The 22,266-nt window shown below is 41.9% G+C and overlaps 1 protein-coding gene across 3 annotated transcripts in view; it reads left to right on the forward strand.

Annotated features, from left to right (window-relative positions):
* Window positions 1-22,266, forward strand: part of NPSR1 (neuropeptide S receptor 1) — a 108,201-nt gene that overhangs the window by 51,587 nt on the left and 34,348 nt on the right. For 2 of the 3 annotated variants that reach the window (XM_039862731.1, XM_039862730.1), the window contains exon 3: window positions 19,285-19,388. The exons of the other annotated variant lie outside the window; for it this stretch is intronic. In XM_039862731.1, coding sequence (XP_039718665.1) covers window positions 19,285-19,388 — 104 coding nt within the window. The remainder of the gene's footprint in view (window positions 1-19,284; window positions 19,389-22,266) is intronic. 3 annotated transcript variants of the gene reach the window in all.

Here is a 22,266-nt window from a genome sequence, read left to right on the forward strand (position 1 = left end):
TTCAGTCCAGATTTGGTCAAGAAACCAGAGTCACTCTAATGATTATAGGAATAAAGGGAGAAAATAGAGATAATCCTGTTTTTTTTTTTTCCCAATCAAGTTCAAAGATTTGTACAAGAACGGGGCCACAAAGATCACAAATCATGGTCTGACTTCCTGTTCTTCTGCCTTTCACTAGCTATGTGACCTTGGGCAAATTCATTTAACCATGCTGTCTTCATTTCCTCATCCATAAAATAAAATGAATAAGGGATACGTGCTTAACACAGAAATAAAGCCTGCGAGGAACTTTAAAACTAAGCATTCTATACAGATAATATTTTCATCTGATTTATTTAACACTGATCTAGTACATATTACAAGGCAGATACTGGTCTAAAGATTTAACTAATATTAACTCTTTAACACTCAGGAGATAGGTGGTTCCTTATCTTAAAGATGAGGAAACTGAGGCACAGTGAATTCGAATAACTTGCACAAGGCCACACAGCTAGTAAGTATTAGAGTTGGAAGCAACCTAGACAGTTGGCTCCAGAGTCTGTTTATTTATTTTTATTTTTTATTTTTCAAATACGGTTCACATTCAATAAGTTATTCATTTCAAATGTAGAGCATAGGGGTTAGACATTTATATAACCTATTAAGTGATCACCCCCAAGGAGTCTAGAAACCATCTAACACCATACACAGTTATTACGATATTATTGATTATGTTCCTCGTGCTGGACTTTACATCCCCACGACTACTTTGTAACTGCCCATGTGTCCTTCTTAATTCTTTCCCCTTTTTCACCCAGCCCCCCAAACCCTCTCCTATCTGGCAACTACCAGTTTGTTCTCCAGAGTCTGTTGAAATCACTGTGTCATACCTGATCAATAATATGCTCACTAGCCAGTACTCTGCATTCCCTTCTCAAATAACATAATTCTTTAGAATCCCCATTTCCCAGCTAAGACAGACATTTACCAGCCATCTCGTCCCTCCAACCATCTACAATGTGTCCACTCTTAGGAGGCTGGCTCCTGGGCAGAACTTTTCTTCATACTACTTCTTCTCCTATTTCCACATTCAGACAATGACTGTCTAGCCCTCTGTTCAATGCCAGTCTGTCCAATAATGCCCATGGTCATTTTCTTTTTACTCAAGAAAACCTTGTTTTTCAATATGTTCTTTCTTTAGAATCTTTAAGTCCTCTCTCTCTCTCTTTCTCTCTCTCTCTCTCTCTCTCTCTCTCTCTCTCTCTCTCTCTCTTTTCTCTCTCTCTCTGTGTGTGTGTGTGTGTGTGCTTGGCCTTGTGTTTACTGGTGCTTATCCATCAACCTAGAAACAAGGGGAAGCCTTCATATTCTGGAGGAACAAAATATTCCCTTAACCACAAGTCCCCCTCAAACGTCCACTTCAGGCTCTCGCTTCCCATCCAAACTTCTCAAGAGAATCCAGCCCACTCTGTCTTCAGTGCTCACTCACTCCTCTGCCCACCAGTTCTGGTTTTGCTCCCATGCAGGTTATGAATGATCCTTTTTCTAGTTGCACAATGCCAGTGACATTTTCCAGCCCTTATCTGCTAGACTTCTGTGCCTTATCTGCCTCAGATCATCACTTCCTCTTCCGTGAAACTCTCAAACTTGGTTTCCGTTACCCTGGACGCTTATTGTTCCCCCCACTCCTGCCTTTGCCTCTTTTTTCTCACTTTCCTCCTAACTGTCTGTGTCTTCGGGTTGCCCTAGAGCTTCTCATCACCTCCTTCTCTCTCAGGGCGATCCTCGTGCTTTGTCTATAACCTGTAACACGATGAAATGTCCCCTCCGTCTCTGCTCACCTGCCTACGGTGTCTTCTCTCATCCGCCTCCCCTCTCTGCCTCTTCCCATCCAATCCAGCTAAAATGTAATTGGAACATGCCATTTCCTACTTTAAAACCTCCAAAACGCTAACGACTTCGAAGTTGCCTGCCTTTATCTATGCCGTTCCTCTTGCTTGAAATTTCCTTTCCTGACCCTCCCCAAACAAAACCTACTCGTCCTTTACGCTACAACGCAAAGGTCATTTTTCAATTTGTTTCCTGTTTAGAGCTTTTTTGTCTGCAATTAAATTTTTGACATCCAGCAGAGTAGGAGTTCATACTAGCAATCAATTTCAGTTTGAGAGGATGAAGAATACTGTTTTTCTTGTACCACTACAAACATAAGTGTAAAGAAGGCTTAGATTCCGGGATCCCTTAACTGGGTGACAGGTGGGACGTGAAGAGGGGCTAGAGGAAAGGGGTCTGGGTACCACTGCCTTGCTGCTTTCTTTCAAATGAAGCTCATCGTGGCTCTAGGCATGGTTACTGCCTGGTTCTGCTCAGCACAGCTCTCAGCCAGAGAGCATAATTGATGTGCGACAGTCTGGGCTTTTGCCAGCTCATGGAGCGAGGCCCTCTAATTCAGAGAGAAAGGAATTGGGCCTCTGCCAGCTACGTACCGTTCATGCTTTCATATGGGCACGTCAGAACCTGATTTCGGTCTGACAAATCAGGAAAAATAAAACTGTCAGTATCTAGGCCTGCTCTTTGCTGAGACTGTTAGCTCAGTAATGGAAGAGAATGTCATGGCTCTAAGCATCTGCATAATATCTATTGATCAGGCCTCCTCGGCGCTCCTATTTCTCATGCTAGGTTCTGGCAGTGAGGGAGGACTATTTGGGTCTCACATCACAGCCTCTTCACACCGAGGCTGGGCCACAGTCACTAACATGGCTCCAGAAGGAGGCAGGAGGTCTCCCGTGTGACCAAATAAGAGGCAGCCTCAGGCTGGAGCAACAACAGTGTGAGACTGGGTGTTGGGGCAGCTGGGTTTTAGTCACAGCTCTGCCACCACCTTGCTGAGTGACCTTGGGCAAGCTGCCAGCCCATCCTGTTCCGCTTTGCCTTCCACACTGCCCGGAATCCCTCTATTATAATCTCTCCTGGGCCAAGGTTTGATGCTCTCATTAAAATGAAAATGCTGTTGAGAGAATAAGTGGCTTTAGCCATTAGCCTAAAGAATTGGGACTAATTTGCAGTCAGTTAAATTTGTTTACAATCTAGAGCTCTTTGGTTTTGGAGGGCTGAAGCAGAGGCGGGAGCCGGGGGAGAAGGCTAACCGGCTGTTGGGAATCCTCTGCCTGGCTGTGAGGTGGGTGGCACAAGAGATTACTATAGCATCATGGACGAGGGTCTGTGAGACATAGCTTGGGTCACGGCATCCATCTCCTCACGGTGCCTGAATCCCTGATAGATGGACAGAGGACCTTTGCATAATCCCCTCTAGAATGGATAATCGGGATAATTGCCTCCTCCTAAGGCAAGCCACCTGGAAGGGCCAAGACATTACTGAGAGAAGACCCTGAGCCCAGCCCCATATTAGTCTTAAATCTAATACTTCTCCCAGGTGACAGCCCTTAAGAAAATGTATGACAGGCACATGTCGAGGTTGAGAGTGTGACCTAGAATCTTTCTACTTCCAGATAAATATATCCTATCTTTTCTCTGCCACATGTGCAACCCCAACAGAGTTGAGCCCTCTCGTGGCCAGTCTCAGCCTGATATTATGCCCCAAACAAACATCCAACTTTTTCATTAGTCTTAATGAAATTTCTCAGAGGCGATGGCATTTATCAGTGGTGATAAACTGCATGGAACACAGCAAATGTCTTAAAAATTCCTCTCTATCCATCCATTTACCTCTCTCAAAGTCTCCAACGGCTGCTCAGAATCTCTTCAGTCTGTCTCCTAGGCTCTCTTCACCAAAATGTTCTTCCTAAATCTTTCAAGGAAAGAGGGAAGGAGTAGAGAGAGAATTGAGAAGAAAGGAAGGAAAGATTACATTATTGAGAGCCTATTATGTTCCAAACACTTAAACGACATTTGATTTTGACAAAGTATATTACCTCAATTTTATAAGGTAATATACTCAAGATGTCCAAGTAACTTGTCCAAGGTCACAGAGCAATTAAATACCAAACAATGGATTCAGATAGTGACTATATCGCAGCCTGGCTAAGCCCAATTACACTCAAAATAATTTGCATCAGAGAACATTTGATGGCTGCCAGATGAGAGGTGGTGTGGGGGGGTTGGATGAAAATGGGGAAGGGATTAAGAGGTACAAACTGGTAGAGTCAAAATAGTCATGGGGATGTAAAGCATAGCATAGGGGAGAGAGTCAATAATATTTTAGTAACTATGTATGGTATCAGATTTATGGGGTGATCACTTCATGAGTTATATAAATGTCTAATCACTATGTTATACACTTGAAACTAATATAATATTGTATGTTAACTATAATTGCAAAACAAAAAGTTATTAAAAATAAAACTTCATATCCTCCTAAGAGCCTGAGCCAAGCCCTGAAGCCCCAGAGATGCAGTGTTGAATAGGGCAGAAAGTGTGCTAATCACAGTTTGGCCCTAATTATAAGAACTTCTTCCATTTCATCTCCTTAGATTTTTTCTTTTATAATTAGAGTCTGATGGGAAGTTCATATTCTAAAAATGATGATCCGTTGAATATTTAAAATTCAGGCCTTTGGTTAAATCTTTTAAGAAGATTCTTAATCATTTGTTTTTATCTGATTCTAGTAGCCACAGAGTCCCTCCACGAGTCCCTCCCAATCTAGATGGAAAGACTAGTAAAGGACATATTAAGTGATAAGTGACAACATATGCTCCTAGTTCTTTGCCTTTGCGCGTCCTACTCCCTCTGTCTGGATGCCCCTCTCTCGCTCTGGTCTGTCTTGCAAAGCCTTGCTTACTTTTCAAGACACACAGCTCGAGAGCACCTCTGTGGAGCCTGCCTTATCCTCTTGGCTCCTGCTCTGGCAGATCTGATCAGTCACCCCGTCGCTTGCACAGATATCATGCAATCCTGTGTTTAATTATTTAACATGACTCCCTCTGACACTAGAACGTGAGCAAGATGAGGGCAAAAATGGAGTTTTCTTCCTTGTATTACAAGCACATGACATAATAGGGCAGTGAAAATGCTCCGTATGCTGCAATAACAATGGCTACATGGTATCCTACATTTGTCCACACCTGGATGACCTAAACCACATAACGCAAAGTATGGACTTTGGATAATTATGTGTCTGTGTAGGTCCATCGGTTGTAACAAATGTGCCCCTCTGGTGGGGGATGTGGGTAATAGGGAAGGCTGTGCATGTGTGTGTGGGGGGGGGATCAGAAGTCATCCTACTTCTGCTTGATTTTGCTGTGACCTAAAACTGCTCTAAAAGAATAAATATTTTATGAAATAAATCAAAAAACTTTCTCAGGAAAAAGGACAAAAAACAATTTCTCAGGAAATAAGAAGAAAAGAGATACTTTCAAAGTCCCCATGCAGACATGTTCTTCGCACACTCAGTGGCTACCCCTGGGTATTCTGGTTTTTTTTTGGTAACAGTAGCTGCTTCTAGGAGGGGACTGAGTGAGTGGGACTTGGGAGGAGGAGGAGGGTGGCTTCCTTAGTTTCCAATTTGAAATTAAAACATGAAGTCTAACCTTGCACACACCCACCCTCCAAGTGTCAGCTGATGAATGTTCACAAACTCAACATAGCTCTGTAACCAGCATCCAACTCGAGGAACAGAGTTTACTGCCAGCTGTCCCCACGCCACCTTCACCAACTTCTAGCCATTACCCCTCACTTCCACTTCGGGCAATGCCTGGGGCAAAGATGAGCTCCACCTGATTTTAGACTTTAGATGGAATCTGATAGTCTGTATGCTTTTTACGCCTGGCTTCTTTTACACAGCATCCTGTTCGAGAGATTGGTTGACACGGTTGCACGTAGTTGTAGGTCGCTCACTCTCCTTACGGCATGGTGTCCCATTGCACGAATATTCCACAGGTGACGTCTCCATTCTGCTCGTGCTCGGCGTTTGGTAACTTTCAGTTGAAAGCCATTATGAGTTGTGCTACCTTGAACATTCCAGGACACATTGTTTTGTGAGACATTTACTTTCATTATTTGTATTACTTGAAACTTGTACCTCATGCTTGTATCACTTTAAAAAAAAAAAAAACTCTTTAAAAACACTTTCCGACGCCTTTGAACTAGAATCCAAGATTTAGCTCCTTCCCTGCTGACAAGTAGGCAGAAATAATTGTGAACACTTACCGAATGCTCACTCAGCCAACTCTTTGCAAAACAAACAAAAACGCCTTTACATATATTTTCTCACCTAATCCTACAAATGACTCAAGCTATAGATACTCTCATGACTCCTATTCTAGATCTTGAAAACGGAGACCGAGAGAGGTTAAATAACTCGCCCAAAGTCGTAGAGTTGGCAAGTGGAGAACCACAGTACAAACACAGGTGCCTGACTCCGGCGCGTGTGTGTGTGCGACCTCCAAGCACGCAGCGTCCATTTGACAGGGTGGGCGTCCAGGGAGCCTGTCAGACGTGGGCAGGAGAAGCCGGAACGATAGCAGCTCAAACTGCCGGCCCGGCCCGGCCCGGCAGCTTGGATGGCTCCCTTGTTCCCCTTCATGTCCTAATTAATCAAATCCCTTTGAACTTGCAAGAGAGCAAGCTTAGATTTTTGTTAAGATGAAAGAAAGGAATCTGTTTCCATCCGGTACTTTCGAACTCCCCAGGAAGCCAAATAATAATAAAAGTAAATCTCTCAGGGCAACCCCCATGGCAAGCCACTAATTCCTTGAGAATGCCAGAAGTCACAAGCAATCTGGACCCACCGGCCCTCGGGTATGATGGAAAGATCAGGGTCTAAGGTCTAGAGCAGGAGTCAGTCGGCCAGGCTTCTCTGTAAAGGGCCAGATATCAAACAGTTTAGGCTTTTCAGTCCACGTGGCCCCCGTCTCAACCCCCCGACGCTGCCATTGCAGCATGAGAGCAGCCACGGACAAAATGTGAATGCGCGGGCACGGCCGGGTTCCAAATTAAACTTTATTTGCGAATACTGAAGTTTTAATTTCATAGAATTTTCACGTGCCACAAAATGTTTTTCTCCTTTTGATTTTTTTCAATCATTAGAACATTTTCAAAACCATTCTTCATTTGAAAACTGTACGAAGGAGCGGTAGAGTCTGGAGACCTGGGTTGGAATCGTGGCTCTACCGTTTCTTACTCCCGTGGCTTTTGGCCCTTACATTCCCGTAGCTTCATTTCTCTCTTGGGGAACTGAGCAGAGCCGGTGGGGTGCCTTCAGAGCCTCTCATGTGGCTGACACTGAGAAATGTGCTTATTTATATGCTTTACTTAATTTGATCCTCTTAATCACCCCAAGATGCAGAAATTATATTATTGCCTTTCTTTGGACAGTTATGGTGATGGAAAGAGATTATGTACATAATTATGCCTGCCCTGGCCTTCACCGTTTGAAGTTGACCCTTATTGCACGCAGAAGCCTCTATGTTGGTTCAATAATAGTGTTCCTACTTCTAAGATGCTGTATTTTGTTTATGGGTTTTTTTTTTTTTGGTATCTATAGTTGTACTTTGAATTGTTTCCTCTGGTTAGAATTATTCCTATTCAATTAGAATTACATAGACGTCCACTTTACACTCCAAAGCTCACTGAAATGAAAAAATGAAAGTAGAACACACACTCTGAGTGGTCGCTAATTCTATTTATGTGCACAGGAGAGAGTTCAGCTCAGATTACATGCATACGAAACACTGCATTAGATGAGAGAATATGTGTTAAATGACGCCTGGCCCAAGGAGGGTGTCAGCCAGTGTTTGTCCTCATCCTCCTCAGCGGCAAGGATTAGACTCAGAGAGCTATTTCTTGGGAAAGATGAGTGTCATCCGGAATGATGAGACCAAGGCCTTATAAGACAGCCGAAACAAACAAGCTCTTGCCGAGGAAGGCACGCAGAGCGCCCTGTGTCCGAGTCTTGGCTCTGAAGCCCAGCCGGCTCTCTTGTTCTGGGGCCGATCCCTCAGCTTCTGCCTTAATCGGTCACCCGCTCGGCTCAGCGTTGCTTCCTCTCCTCTGTATTCTAGTGACCCGCCCTTGGCCAGCATCCTCCCCATTGCTCTGGCCCTGCCAGTTGGTTCTGCTCCCCTCCTCCGCTGCTTGCTTCTTCTACCTTCCCTGTCTCCTCTGAGCTTGGGCTCCGTTTCCTACTCGACACAGACAACTCGCTGCTGCCCTACTACGTTATATGGTAGCTCAGCCTCTTCTTAATCACTCTGATTTTAGACACTTCGGCTTGCTTTACAAGAAAGATCTATTTCGTTGCTCAGAGGCCCTTGAGAGGCAGGATGGGAGAACGGTGAAGAGAGCCTGGACTCTGGATTTTGCCTGATTTTGAATTCTGGGTCCTCTACACACTAATAGTTGAGCCAGTTACCCTGTCTGTGCCTCAGTGTCTTCAACTGTAAAATGAGGTTACAATAGCATTTATTTCACAGGATTGTGGTGAAGATTAAATTAATTCTTATAGATAAGCACCATGTGTTAGCTGTTGTGATTGCTTGTTTGCTTTTTAATAGCATCTATATTTCTGGGACCTAGATTGTTCCAACATCCGGCAGTGTGCAGTGTTTCCTGTGCCTTAAGGAACAAGTATCAGCCTGACTGCAAATCTTTTTCTGAGCAAATAATTAACACACACATTACAAGAGTGTGCCAAGAACTATCCTGTTCTGAATGCGAAGAAACTTACCAATTATAAAACTCAAGTCCTAATATAACAGTAATCTTTGTCCAGCACATTGCCCACATTTGCCAGGCTTCCCAGCCACTGGGCCTGCAGGCTCCGCCCCTGCGTACTGAGCAACCAGATCATTTGTGCTTCCAACCAGGACACTTTGCATTGTTAGTTTCTCTTTGGACATAATTTCAGGATTATAGAAAATCTTCAAGAAGATTACAAAGTATCCACATATACCCTACACTCATAGTCCTCAAATGTTAACATTTTTCACATTTACTTTCTATCTATCTGTATCAATTTGTCTATCCATTCATCTATCCATCCATTCAGCCATCTATCTAAATTTGTACTACCATGTAACCTACACACCTGCTTTAAATTTCATCAACATTTTTCACAGTAAAAGATAACCCTGGATCATGTATTGTATTCAGCTGTCATGTATCTTTATCTGGACTAGTTCCTCAGTCTTTCTTTGTGTTTTATGACATCAATAAAAATAGCACAGGTTAGTTAAAGAGTACCGGTATTTGTGGATGTCCCTCGGTTTAGATTTGTGTGATGTTTCCTCCTGATTAGATTTATGTTATGCACTTTTGAGATACAGACCAAAGAAATGATGCTGTATTCCTCTTGATATACAATATCAGAAGGCACAGCATAGCTTTTTGTCTTATTACTGGTGATATTATTGTCAGATTTCTCCAGTGTAAAGATACTACTTTTCCCTTTGTAATTAACAAGTATTTTAAGATTGTATAACTATCCTGTTATTCCTCAAATGTTCACTTAAAAACTCTTAAGTCCAGGGTAGATTCTTACCTGAATCAATTGTGAAGGTTTCAAACAATGATTTTTTTCTAATTCAATCATTGTTTCACATTTATTAGTTGGCTTTCTACTGTAAGGAAGAGCTAGCTTTCTCTTCTCCCATTTATTTACTTATATCCGTATGGGATCATGGATTCTTATTTTATTAAATGGATTACAATTTGTTACTGTCATTATTTACTTTGATGCTTAGATTTCCAATTTGGCTATGGAGAGCCCTACAATTTGGCTTTTGTTCTTTTGGAAATGTTTCTCAACATTCTTTGGGTGCTTCTTTACTGCCTGGAACAACCAGATTATTCCAGGCTCATCTTGTGCTTTTCAAGGCCTGGACTCAACCATCTCCAAGAAGCCACAGAGACCAGGACACATTCAAGTGAAAGGGCCAGAGACATAATCATGACAAGGTGTATACTAGAACTGTTTTAATAAGAACACAAGATTATATTTAAAATCTAGCCCCAAATGTCCTCACATACTTCAGTGATTCTCAACTGGAGTCAGTCCTGGGGCATTTGGAGTTATCACCCAGTCAGACTTCACACAGGGCTACCAGATTCCTGGAAATGTACAGGGCAGTCTAGCCTACCAACGAATTGCCTCACAAACGGCATCCCTGCCAACAAATAGCGGTCCAGTCCCTGAACCATTCATCACAGCTGGTCTTTCTTATGTTCTGTTCTTTCAAGCATTGTCTTCTTCTATTCACCTCTTCAGTCAATCAGTTTATTCAACCACCACTATGTCCTTAGTGGATGTCAAACATGTTAAATTAACTAGCCTGCATTACGGCAAATAAAATAGCGTAGATCTAGTCTAAACAAAGCCTCAACCTCTTATTTACCCATCTTTTTTTTTTTCAGAAAACTATCTTCCAGCAAATTGACTAGGAGCTCAGGACTTATGGTGAGACTCATGCTCTCTCTCCCAGTGCATGAGGCTCTGCCTAGTCGTTCAGCAATATTCATTGCACCAGCACCATGCGAGGTAATGCGCATGTTCCTAAGAACTTTACACGCATTATCTCATTTAACCTTCACGATAGCCCTATAAAGCAGGTACTCTTACTATTAAGTTTTTACAAAGAACTTGATATTCAGTGTGGTTAGTAACACACCCAAGATTACACAGTTATTATGTGGCAGAGCCAGCATTTAAAACACTGTAGTCAGACTCCAGGACCCATGCTTCATCCACTGCCTATACATGTAAGATCACACCCCCAAAATAAAAAATATAAATTAGGAAGGTCATAGAATATATTAACCTATAATTACAGAAACAAAAAAAAAATAGGCTTTGAGGTAGTACAGAGTTACTGCAGCCGAGCATAGTTCATTCTGTCCTTCCTAACGGCCAAAACTGAGAGCACACTCATCAAACATGGTTCATTCTAGCCTCGAGAAAAACGCACACACCAAAATGGTTCCTGATCAGGAGCACTGATTCTGTGGAGCTTTATATACAGAACTTTAATAATACATCAATAAAATATCCTTGACGACACCCCTACAATGACGGAATCAGAGGGTGTCATAGACTTCGACAGGAGCCAAAATCATGACGCCTAAGCACAGGCCTGTAGGCTGCATGACAGATGAGCTCGGAGCATAGCAGTCATCATCCATAGTAGTTTCCAGATCCTAGGAGCTTTCACAGTGGCTTTACTTTTGAACAAATAGGACTTTTGCTAGGATCTTAGATTATTCAAAGAGGCAGCTGTTAAGACCATCCGCAGACAGCGAATGACCTTGCATTCCTTTCTGTCTTACCGCCTGACAAACGGCTGGGTGTTTTGGAAACAAGTTAAAACAGCATTAATTATGCCCAAGTTTGAGAGGAAGTAACATCTATGAAAAGAAAAGGGAAGAAGCAAGAGAGGAAGACTCATCAGAGCATAACGACAACCCAACAGGCTCTGCCAGCTCATGAAAGGGTTCTCAAGTGGGACAGATTCTTCTCCCTGCACCTTGCTCAGACATGGGCAGAGCCTGTACTGATCATTGCATAATCTCACTGAGAAAGCTGAGGCAAGCCCCGAGGAATCTAACAGCTGAAGGATGCCAGTGATCCACACTCCTCACAGCTGCACAGTGAGTTTCTCTTGCACAGGTATCTGAGCAGCGTATCTCTGTGTCTGCCTCACCTCCCTAAGTATAAGCCTGTCCCTGGTTGCCGCAGGGTAAGATGAGAACCAAATATTTCTTGTTACCACTTCCATCCCAATATGCTACAACTTAGGACAACTCAGCTGTCCTTGGGCAAGAACTGAAAAGAAAAAAAAAAAGACATTCAGAGAACTCATCTCTTGGATAACAGCGAATGAAGCTCTTATCCCCTCCACTTGGATTTCTAACTATCCCAGACCATCGATGTCAATGCTTCTTACCAGGAAAACAAAAATCTCATTAAAGGAGGAGACGAGTTGTCCGTTTCTTATATTTACATTCAGAGTACACTTGGAGCCACGTATTGTGCAATGTTGCTTGTGTGCCGCCACGCCTCAAGGAATTTTGCCTTAAAACTGGAGTGAGGAGAAGAAACGGTAATAACTCCACGCCTGATTTTCCCTCATTTCAAGGGGAGCCTGTTGTTTGCACCTATGAGGGTAAAGTACTTTACCATGCCGCAGTGACCAGCAAAGCGACCCAGGCCAAGCCAGTTGGCCTCATGCGATGAGATTCTTGGCGTTTGCACACAACAGATGCAAAGAGAAAAGGGTGTAGGAGGACTTAGGCTTCTTTAATTAGACACATGAGTTTTATTCATTTGGTGGACCAGTGGAGGAGAGGCACTCATGGCATTTATGACTTGTTAAGACTAATTGAAAATCTCAGAAACAAAACTTTCTGTGAAGAGACTGCTCTAATGAGAATGGATGTGATGATTATTTACCTAATTGAGCAGTAATGACTGAGGTGCCAGCTACTTCCCCAGGATTAATAAAAGGCTGAAGCATTGACGGTTTGGGCCATTAAGCTCAGTCAGTACTGAATCTTGACGAAAGGCACAGTGCCAAGATTATATTGGTATTATAAAATGAGACCCAAACTTAGAGACAAAAGAACTTAGTTTTTGGAGAAATAATTTTAATTGGCACTTAAGGACCTGACATTAGGTTGAGCGATGCAATTTCTATCATTAAACAAACATTCGCAAAAGTTCTTCAAATCTTATTCCATTTAGAGTGTCCTCAAGCATATGGTGTGAAAAAAGAAAGCGGAGGAGAGAGGGACCCTTAGCGATATCAGAAATAGTTTCCTGTGCAACTGCAAGCAAACAAGCTATTATCACCTCCCTTGCTTTCAAAACAAAGCAAACACCAGAGACATTGAGTTGAGCCGGAAGCATTGCGTACCCTCTAGAGTCATAGGTGTTATCCACAGTGTCCTTCCAGCAAAAGCAGAACACTTCTCATCCTTACACGACACTGGGAGCTAAAAGAATCCTAACATTATCTGAAATGTCAATGTCCCCGTACAAATTGTGTTTTGTATTCAACAGCCCCCTTTTCACTTGCCAAGAAAAAGTTCCTCAGCTTGCTAGGCGTTCATTATCCCTTTAGTTCTGCTCTGCACGGGGGGTTCAAACATCAGCTGAGAGCATGTGGGAACTAAGAAATGGTGCTTCAACTTGTTCTCATGCAGGGCGAATCCTATACTAGGGCTTTGCATTTTCAGGCAGTTCGCAAACCTGTGCAATGGGCCAACATTTCCTCCTTTAGCCAGTGAACACTGAGTGTCTTGCAAGACACCAGGAAAAGGGATGAGACCATAAACATGACTAAGGCAAGGCAAGGTCACTGCCAATCAGGAGCTTACAGCCTAGCAGAGGCCTCGGGCTCCAGAGAGCTCTTGTAGAAATCTGCTTGGGAACCGAAGTTCCCAACTGCGCTCCTCCTTCCCACATCCTGATTCTGTAATCGTCGTCTTAATCTACACTGAAGAAGATGACCACGTGGCTCAGCCTGCTCTGTGAAACCACCTCTGCTGCGGCCAGCCAGGCAAGCAACAGCAGCAATAATGTCGCCATTCATTTCATGAAAAGCTAAATGAATGCTCTTACTATGTCATAAGACAATGGATGTTAGGGTCCAGAGACATGAAGGTGACTAAAAAACAATCTCTATCCTCCCATACTATAGTGGAAGTAGAGAGAAATACAAAAAATAGAATGTGTCAGTGTGTGATAGGAACTTTGACAATACAGTAGTGAGAGACCTAGAGGAGGGAATCAGCCAAACTTAGTAGTCAGAAAAAGCTTCACAAAAGAAATAACCTTGAACTAAACCTAGAAGAGCTAGGAGACATCCTTCCTGTAGAGGGGCATACAAAACCTGCCAAGTCAAGGGAACAGCATAGAGGAAGGGGCAGGTGGAGCAAACAGCGGGGAGCGGTCCAGGAACAGCGAGGGGCTCCCAGTAGAAGCTCTGTCAGCTTTGTCTTCCGAATCACTTCCCTGGATGAACCGACACTCTGCTGTGTCTGCAAAACGCCCTGACCAGGGACGCCCATGACTAGCAGAATAGTACCTGGTGAGCTTGCCTTTTCTGCTCCCACCTCTTGGGTTCTATGAATCAGAGGTGTTTGTTCCCAAACCAGTTTATGCCAGTTCTGATCATTATTCAAATTATACAATTAACAAACAACATTAAACAGTTTTCGCTTCTGTAAAAAATAAGTTCGATATTTTGGAAGACTCGAGTTTTTTTTTTCCTGAGTCACTAAAAAAAGATCAATAGAGTTAAGCTCAGGGAGTGCAACTATGAAAGAATGAAGAGCGTTATAAAAACTCCTACGATAAGATTCTGCCTCAAATTGCTTTGTTGATATCTCAAGTTCTTGCTCCAATTTAAAGAAACCAAAACTGGAAATTAAAAAAAAATGCAATATTGGAGTATTTTAGGCCCCCCGAAAAGGATGATGTATAAAATCAAATAAAAGGCTTGGTCTTGCCTTAAAGAAATGACAACTAAACGTACATTAATGTTTTCTATTCTAATGTTTGAATGGGAGTTTGTTTGTGTGCTTCCTTTCTTTACTCAATGTTTTGATTGACTAACCAGCTACCAGTATTAATGTGCTAGTTGAAAGGCTTTCTCTTATCGTATGAATTTGGGATAGGATAATAAAGGAGCAGACTGAAGAGGGAGGCAGGAGGGCTCTAACAGTCATGATATTGCATTCTGTAGACTAGGCCAAGTCCAGCCTGAAGCCTACTTTTATAAATAAAGTTTTATTGGGACACAGCTACGCCCATTCAGCTACAGGATTGTCTATGGCTGCTTCCTGGAATGGCAGAGTTGGGAAATTGCTACAGAGATACAGGAAGGTTTAGGCCATGCCTGCAGAAAAGGCATGAAATCCTGCCCCCTATCCAGTTGCTTCTCTCAACAAAAAACCTTAGGCCACTGAAGGACCAAATACCATTGTCCTGGAGCAGAGGGAAAGGCACCAAAACAAACAATAAAAATCTCTCAACTCTGGGGGATGAAGACATGAAATGACTGGCCCAGGATACTACACCAATCTATGAGCAGTCTCCTGCCACGAAGGGAAGGTCATGAAACCCTCTCCCATACAAGACCTACCACAGACACAAGGCAGGAGTCTGACTGCCACAGCGGGGAGGAATTGGAATATGGAGAATGCTCACCCCAACCCCCAGGCCCCTGCACACGGGTGTATGTAAGACTGAGGCTGAGCCTGGACAAAAGAGACTCTACCACCACCAGCTAAGTAATCTTTGAGCAACAAGCAGCCGCAGAGTTACAGAAATAAAATGCAAATGAAAGCTGAGAGCGGAGGATTAAAACCCTCCAGCACCCCAGCTCCCATCCTAATAGAGTGTCCAAGGAGGAAGTGAAACCTGTAGGGGCTGAGGATGACCATAGCAACAACGACACCCAAGCCCGGCTAAGTTCCCGAGTGGAATGATTCAACCCCGACTCTAACAGCCTGAGAGAAGTGTGCCCATATCCAGCATAAATACTAGTAACCTCAATCTCTTATGTTTTTTGCCACGCAATGTCTGCCATTCAATCAACATGTAAAACACAAACACACACACCCCGTTGTCAAGAGCCAAAGCAACTGAAAGAACCAGACAGATGATTCAGTTGTTGGAACATGAGATAGAAACTTTAAAATGATTATTATCGATGGGAAAAGACTTTAAAAAACACTTCATGAGAGAGAAACATGATGCAGATAAGTATATGATAACACATTGGACATCATTAGTCATCAGGGAAATGCGAACTGAAGTCACAGTCAGAGACCACTATACTCCTAGGAGAATGGCTAAAAGAAAACATACTGACAATATAGCAAGTCCCACTTATCCACAGTTTCCTTTCCCACGGTTTCAGTTACCCGTGGTCAACCGCCATCTTAAAATATTAAATAGAAAGTTCCAGAAATGAACAAGTCATACATTTTAAATTGCACGTCATTCTGAGTAGCATAACAAAATCTCATGCCATCCTGTTCCCTCCTGCCTGGGTCGTGAATCGTCCCTTTGTCCAGCATCTCCACACTCTATAATGCCCTTTAGTCATTTATAGAATCAGTTATCAGATTGACCGTCACAGTGCCACGGTGCTCGTGTTTAACCTTTATCTTACTCAATAATGACCCCAAAGCCATTCACATAACTTTCATTACAGTATATTGTTATAATTGTTCTACTTTATTATGAGTTATTACTGTTATTTTATTACTGTGCCTAATTTATAAATTAAACTTTATCACAGGTGTGTACGCATTGGGAAAACATAGTATATGTAGGGTTTGGTACTATCTGTAGTTTTAGGCATCCACTGGGGGTCTTCAAACATATCCCCTGCAGATAGGGGCACTACTACACCAACTGCTGGCAAGGCCAAAGAACCACTCTCTCATATTTTTTGTAAGAATGCATAGACAGCAGCTCTGGAAAACTGTTGAGTAGTTTCCTATGATACCCAGGAGTGGCCCAACAACCTCACTCCTGGGTATCTATCTTTGGGAAATAAAACTTATGTTTACACAAAAAATCCTACACATGAATATTCATATCAGCTTTATTTAGAATAGCTGAAAACTGAAAACAACCCAAATATAATGAGCTTATCCTCCTGTGTCCTATAATGAGCTTATCCTCCTGTGTCCTGGGGGATGAAGACATAAAATGACTGGCATTCTGGTTTCCAGGGACACCCAAGCCAGGAACCCATAACACATGGTGGACTTGCTCTACCTCACATCCAAAATATCGAATACTCAGTCACCAATTCCTCCTCATTTTACCTTGTAAGGTATATCTCAAACCTGCGTCCTTCTCTATATCCTTATTCCTATTTGACATACATTAAGTACTAATTATCTCTTTCTTGAATGTCTGCATAGTATCCTAACAAGTATAATGGTAGCTGCAATATCGGAGCTATCAGATTGATTCCCCCCACAACAGTAACTAAAGAAACCTATTGAAAACATGTGTTGAGATACATAAAAATTCAGCAGCTCTCACAGTGTAGAGGAAAAATGCAAGCTCCTTTAATTGGCACATGGGACCCTAAAAGGTCTGGATTTTTGTCTCTCCAGGCCCTTTTCTCGCCACTTCCAGCTGCTATTTTAGGCTTCAGCAACAAGGAACTGATGTTGTTTCATGAACACGAGCCATGTCATTTCTCATCTCACTTTTTCTCATTTCCATGACTTTGTGCTGCCATCTGTGCCTAGAATCAATGTCCTTCACACCCTTTTCCCCTGACCTATCCTTACTGACCTTTTAGGGTACCCTTTCATTCCTCACTTCCCCCCACTCCACCCATATACTTGCTCCAACTGGAAACCCACACTCACGTTTATAAGAAATTGCATCAAAGGAATAATAAAGACTGTTGTAAGCCTATTTTGGCTTCCCTGAATATTACAGTTTCCTAGGATCTTTCACTGAATAAATTTTAAAAAGCAAGAATAATAACATAAAAGTGATTAAGCCTTTAAAGTGTACCCTTTGTTCCCAAGGTCTTATTAATTACCATTTAGGAAAGGCTTATTTGCAAGGTACTCAATTACTTAGGTAACTGAATAGCTCTTTACTGATCAGATAGAGCAGCATTTGCTTAATAGCAGATAACGAATGCTGTGGCATAGTTTTATTTAGAGTCTGCTGCCAGATATGGACTTATTTAAGGTTGAGCTCCAGGGAAAAAAAAGAAAGAAAGAAGAAGTTTTAATAGAGTCTATTATAATTGTTCATATAGCCACTTAGAGCTAGAGAAATATAAGTTTAGGGTTTTTTGCCCACTATTTTTAAATTAAGGAATAAGTAAACCCAAAAAGAAATTAGGGAAAATGGTGGAGTAGGTAAATGCTGTGCTTGACACCTCTCACAACCACAACAAAATTACAACTAAACTACAGAACAATCTCAAGGATGACTGAGAATCATCTGAAGTCTAGCTGAACAGAAGTCCTATAACTAAAGACATACAGAAGAAGCCACCTCGAGACTATTAGGAGGGCAGAGATGTAGATTGGGTTAGACTCACACCCACGTGTGGCAGTTAAAAATCAGGAAGGATATCTCTGCTGCAGAGGTCCCTCCAGAGAAGCGAGGAGTCCCAGCTGCAGTCCAGGCTTCCCAGCCCAGGGTTCCAGTGCTGGGAAGAGGTTCCCACAACTTCTGACTGTGAGAAACAGCAGAGATTGTGAGATGAAGGGCAGCTGGAGTCCCAGGCATTTCTCTTAAAGGGCCATGCATGGACTTACTTGCTGATGGATGCACTCACTCTGAGCTTCAGCTCTAGGTCAGCAGCTTGAAAGGTGCCAGGGACATACAGCAAGGAACTGAATTGTCTGGCTTCAGAGTAAGGGCTGGAAGGGCAGCTTTCTCCCAGACAAAAGTGCTGGCAAAAGCAATTGTTGCTTTATTGAGCCCTCCTCTGCTGGGCATGCAGATGCAGGCAGCCGCCATGTCTGAGTCTCCAACAACCTGGCTTGCCCCGCCCTCATGGTTTCCTGAGACTCCGCCCCCCCCAACTTGTGGGCACACCAAGCCATTTTGCTTCCAGTGGCTTTTCCATACAAATGGCCTGTATTGGCTCATGCTGCAGACTTTCCTAAAATCTCTCAAAGGTTCACAAAACCCAAACAAGCAGCATCTGACCTCAGCATGTTCCATACCTTTACTTGAGCAGCCCCAAGTCCAGCACTATCGGCAGTCAACCTCAGTTTGCAGCTTAGCCTCTCCAGGCACCGCCAAGTCCAGCACAGATGGCAGCCATCTATAGATTGCTTGGTAGCTCTTGCTAGGTTGCCCCAAGCAAGGCACAGGCTGTAGCTGTACTTGGCCTATGGTGGGGCCCCTCCCAGAAGGCCCTGGGGCTCGTATACCCAGTGGCTAGCTTCAGATCAAGCCAGAGCACCACCTGGGGCCTCATCCAAGAACAACATATCATAAGGGAAAACTGAGCAGGCCTTTTATTGATCCTCACACAGTCTTTGTTTTAGCACAGGTCTAACCCCAATCCCCCTTTAAAATTCCTCTTCTGTAACTTACAAGGTCAACTCTATGATTAGTATGATTCCCTTTCAATCATTACCAAAATCCTTCCTAAATGGCTACATCTAAGTAGTAACAAGCTCCAATTATAAAAGTCAAGGGATTCCTATCTTGCCTTAATGTTCCTCATCGGCCTTCTGATAAATCAGAAAAGGGAAAAAAAAAAAAATAACAACTCCAAGGAATTGATTTCTACTGTGGTCCGGCTGCAACTTTGAAAGAGACTGAAATTAAATTGTGTGTTTTGTTAGACTCTTTCACAGGACTGGTTAACATCTTGACAGATATCATTTGGCGATTCACCGGAGACTTCCTGGCACCTGATCTGGTTTGCCGAGTGGTCCGCTACTTGCAGGTAGGTAGCATCTTCCACATGTGATGAGACAAACTGACATCAAAATTAGCTCTTGCATTTCTCATAAGGAAAATAATATAAAAACCTGCACTGATGTGCAAGAAACTGCTTACTTCCTCCTAGTTAAAAGGACAAGCAAAATTCGTAAGATTTTTAAATGTGTTTCTTTTGCTAAAATCATACATGGAGAAAACACAAATAAGCAATAATAAAAACATCAGCATTCAAATTTCAAGCATTAAGTAAAATTTCTGGGTCAGTGTTAAGGCTTTTGACATAGTCTGGCTGTCTCAGTCCATTCAGGCTGTTAAAACAAAAATACTACAGAGCGAGGGCTTATAAACAACACTTATTTCTCATAGTTCTGGAGGCTGGAAGTCCAAGATCAGGGTGCCAGCGCGGCCGATGAGAACCTTCTTTCAAATGCAGACTTCTCATTTTACCCTCAAGAGACAGAGGGGCCCTGGAGCCTCTTTTATAAGCCACCAATCCCATTCACGAGGTCTCTGCCCTCATGACCTAATCACCTCTCAAAGGCCCCGCCTCGTAATGCCATGACTTGGGCTTCAGGATTTGTGGAGACACAAGCTTTCAGACCATATTGTTGCACTGGCTAAGCAATCTCCAGAAAGTTTCAAATTCTTCTTGTATTTTCTCTCTTCTCATAAACCTAATGCTGGCTACTGTTCTTTTGGAAAAGCTTCAGCAGTTTGTTAGAAAATAGGTATTATCTCTAGTTGTTTTAACTTGCATTTCTTGTAGTACCACCTAAATTGGACTTTTTAAAATATCTATTGCCATTTGAATTTCTTCTTCTCTAAATTGCCTATTCTTTTTCAATTCTTTTATAACCGGCATATTTATTTTCTCAGTTATTGCTAATATCTATTTTTTAGATTAAAGACATTTATATTTTGACTGTCAAATGTGCTTCACTGTAAAAAGTATAATTGTAAAAATATACATATTCGGTATAAAATATTACATATGTACCATATACATATATTGTATTATTAATATGTCATATGTGTCCATAACACATATTAAGGCACTTCAACTAAGTATGGAAAGAATGGACTATTTCATAACTGGTATTAAGATGATTGTCTTCTGTTTCCGAGTCCTTAAAATTATTTTCCATTAACATATTGTACTTCTGATGCCAGCACTTCAGGTCTAAATTCTTGTAGCTTTAGAGAGGTATAATGCATTTCTACAAAAGCTTATCTTGCTGGATTCCATTTTACAGTAGGATTTTAAAAAATCTTCGCATCTATATTCATAAGCAAGATTATAATTTTCACTAACTCTATTATTTTCAGGCCTTGGTAATAGAGTTATTCCATTTTCAGAAAATGAACAGAGAATAGTTACAATTAAAAATCTTCTTTTGTGCTCTGAGCATAATCTTGTAACTGTAGTAGATGTATTAGATCCCTTAATACTATCTGGAGCTGGTATTTTCTCAGGTGTATATTTAAATATTTTAAAAAATATTTTAAAATTTCTAAATATTTAAAAATATTTTAAAATTTAAAATATTTTTAAATTTCTTCTTGAGGATTATAGCTTCCTTGTAGGTAAATGTTTTCAATTGTTTACTGTATCCATTGCCAAGAAACAAATTAAGCCAGTACTCAGTGGCTTAAAACGATAAACAGTTATTATCTCTGCTTTGAGAATTCAGAGACAGCTTGGCCTGGCAGATCTTGCTAAAGGCTCATCATAAGGTCCATCAGATGGTGACTGGGACAATGGGCGTTGGAAGGTTTGGCCAGGACTACACAATTCACTCTGAAGGAGGTTCGCTCACATAGCTGCAAGTGAGTGCTAACTTTAGGCAGAATATTCAGCTCTTCTTCACATGGGCCTCTCCACAAATATTCCTTAGTGTCTTCACAATTTAGCAACCAGCTTTCCCAAGAATGAGTTATCCAAGAGACCACGGTAGAACTAGTCTCAGAACTCATACACCGTCACATCCACATTATTCTGTTGGCCGCACAGGTCAGCCCCTATTCAATATGGAGAGAAAAGAGCCACAATGGGAATGAAACCAGAAGGCAGGATCATCGGGAGTATTTAGAGGCTGGTTGCCATACTTACCTTTGCATTTTTCAAAAGCACATTATAACCTGTTTTTGGTAATTGTTAACTTAAAAATATCTCTTCGATCCAGAATTATTGGTGTCAGTAATATTCCTTCTGACAGTACTTACAATGAATATCCAGATAATACTATACATATAAAATATATTTTGGTGACAGAGCAAAAATGACAGAATAAGAAACTGATAATTCTCTCCTCCATAAAGGCAACAAGAAAACTGTTAAAAATTGTCAGCATCAAATTTTTAACCACTCTGGAAATTAATGAAAGGTTTTTAATAATCCAAGGAGCATTCATTCAAAAAAAAAATGGCTGCGTTTCAGTAAGAAAAATGATATTTGTGGTGTTTGAACTTGTACCAGTCTCATCTCCAGTCTCTAGATTTGTGGTGGTCTTGAAAATTAACAGCTCATATTTATAATGAAAACAGATCATCTGGCAGCCACTCAAGAGAGCAGAAGAGGGCCAGAGCTCTTTAGAAAGCCTCATTCCTAGGAAATCGTCATTATTGGATGTGTCTGGCAGTTCTCTAGAAGACCCCACTTTGCAAGGCTGCCTTTTTATTTGATTCAGAACTCAGACACAGGGAAAAGCCTTTTTCCTGAAGGCATTTGTCAAAAACAATTACAGGTGATTGATTAACTTCACACAGGCCTAAGGTATTGTAAAACAGTTGGGGAAAACAATAGACTAACCTGAAGCTTAAAAACAAGCTGGGTAATGAGGTGTTCACAGGGGTTGGAAAATCTCTGACCAGTCTCAGAGTCC

The sequence above is a fragment of the Pteropus medius genome, unplaced genomic scaffold (assembly GCF_902729225.1).
Source record: "Pteropus medius unplaced genomic scaffold, Ma_sr-lr_union100, whole genome shotgun sequence".
NCBI lineage: Eukaryota > Metazoa > Chordata > Mammalia > Chiroptera > Pteropodidae > Pteropus > Pteropus medius.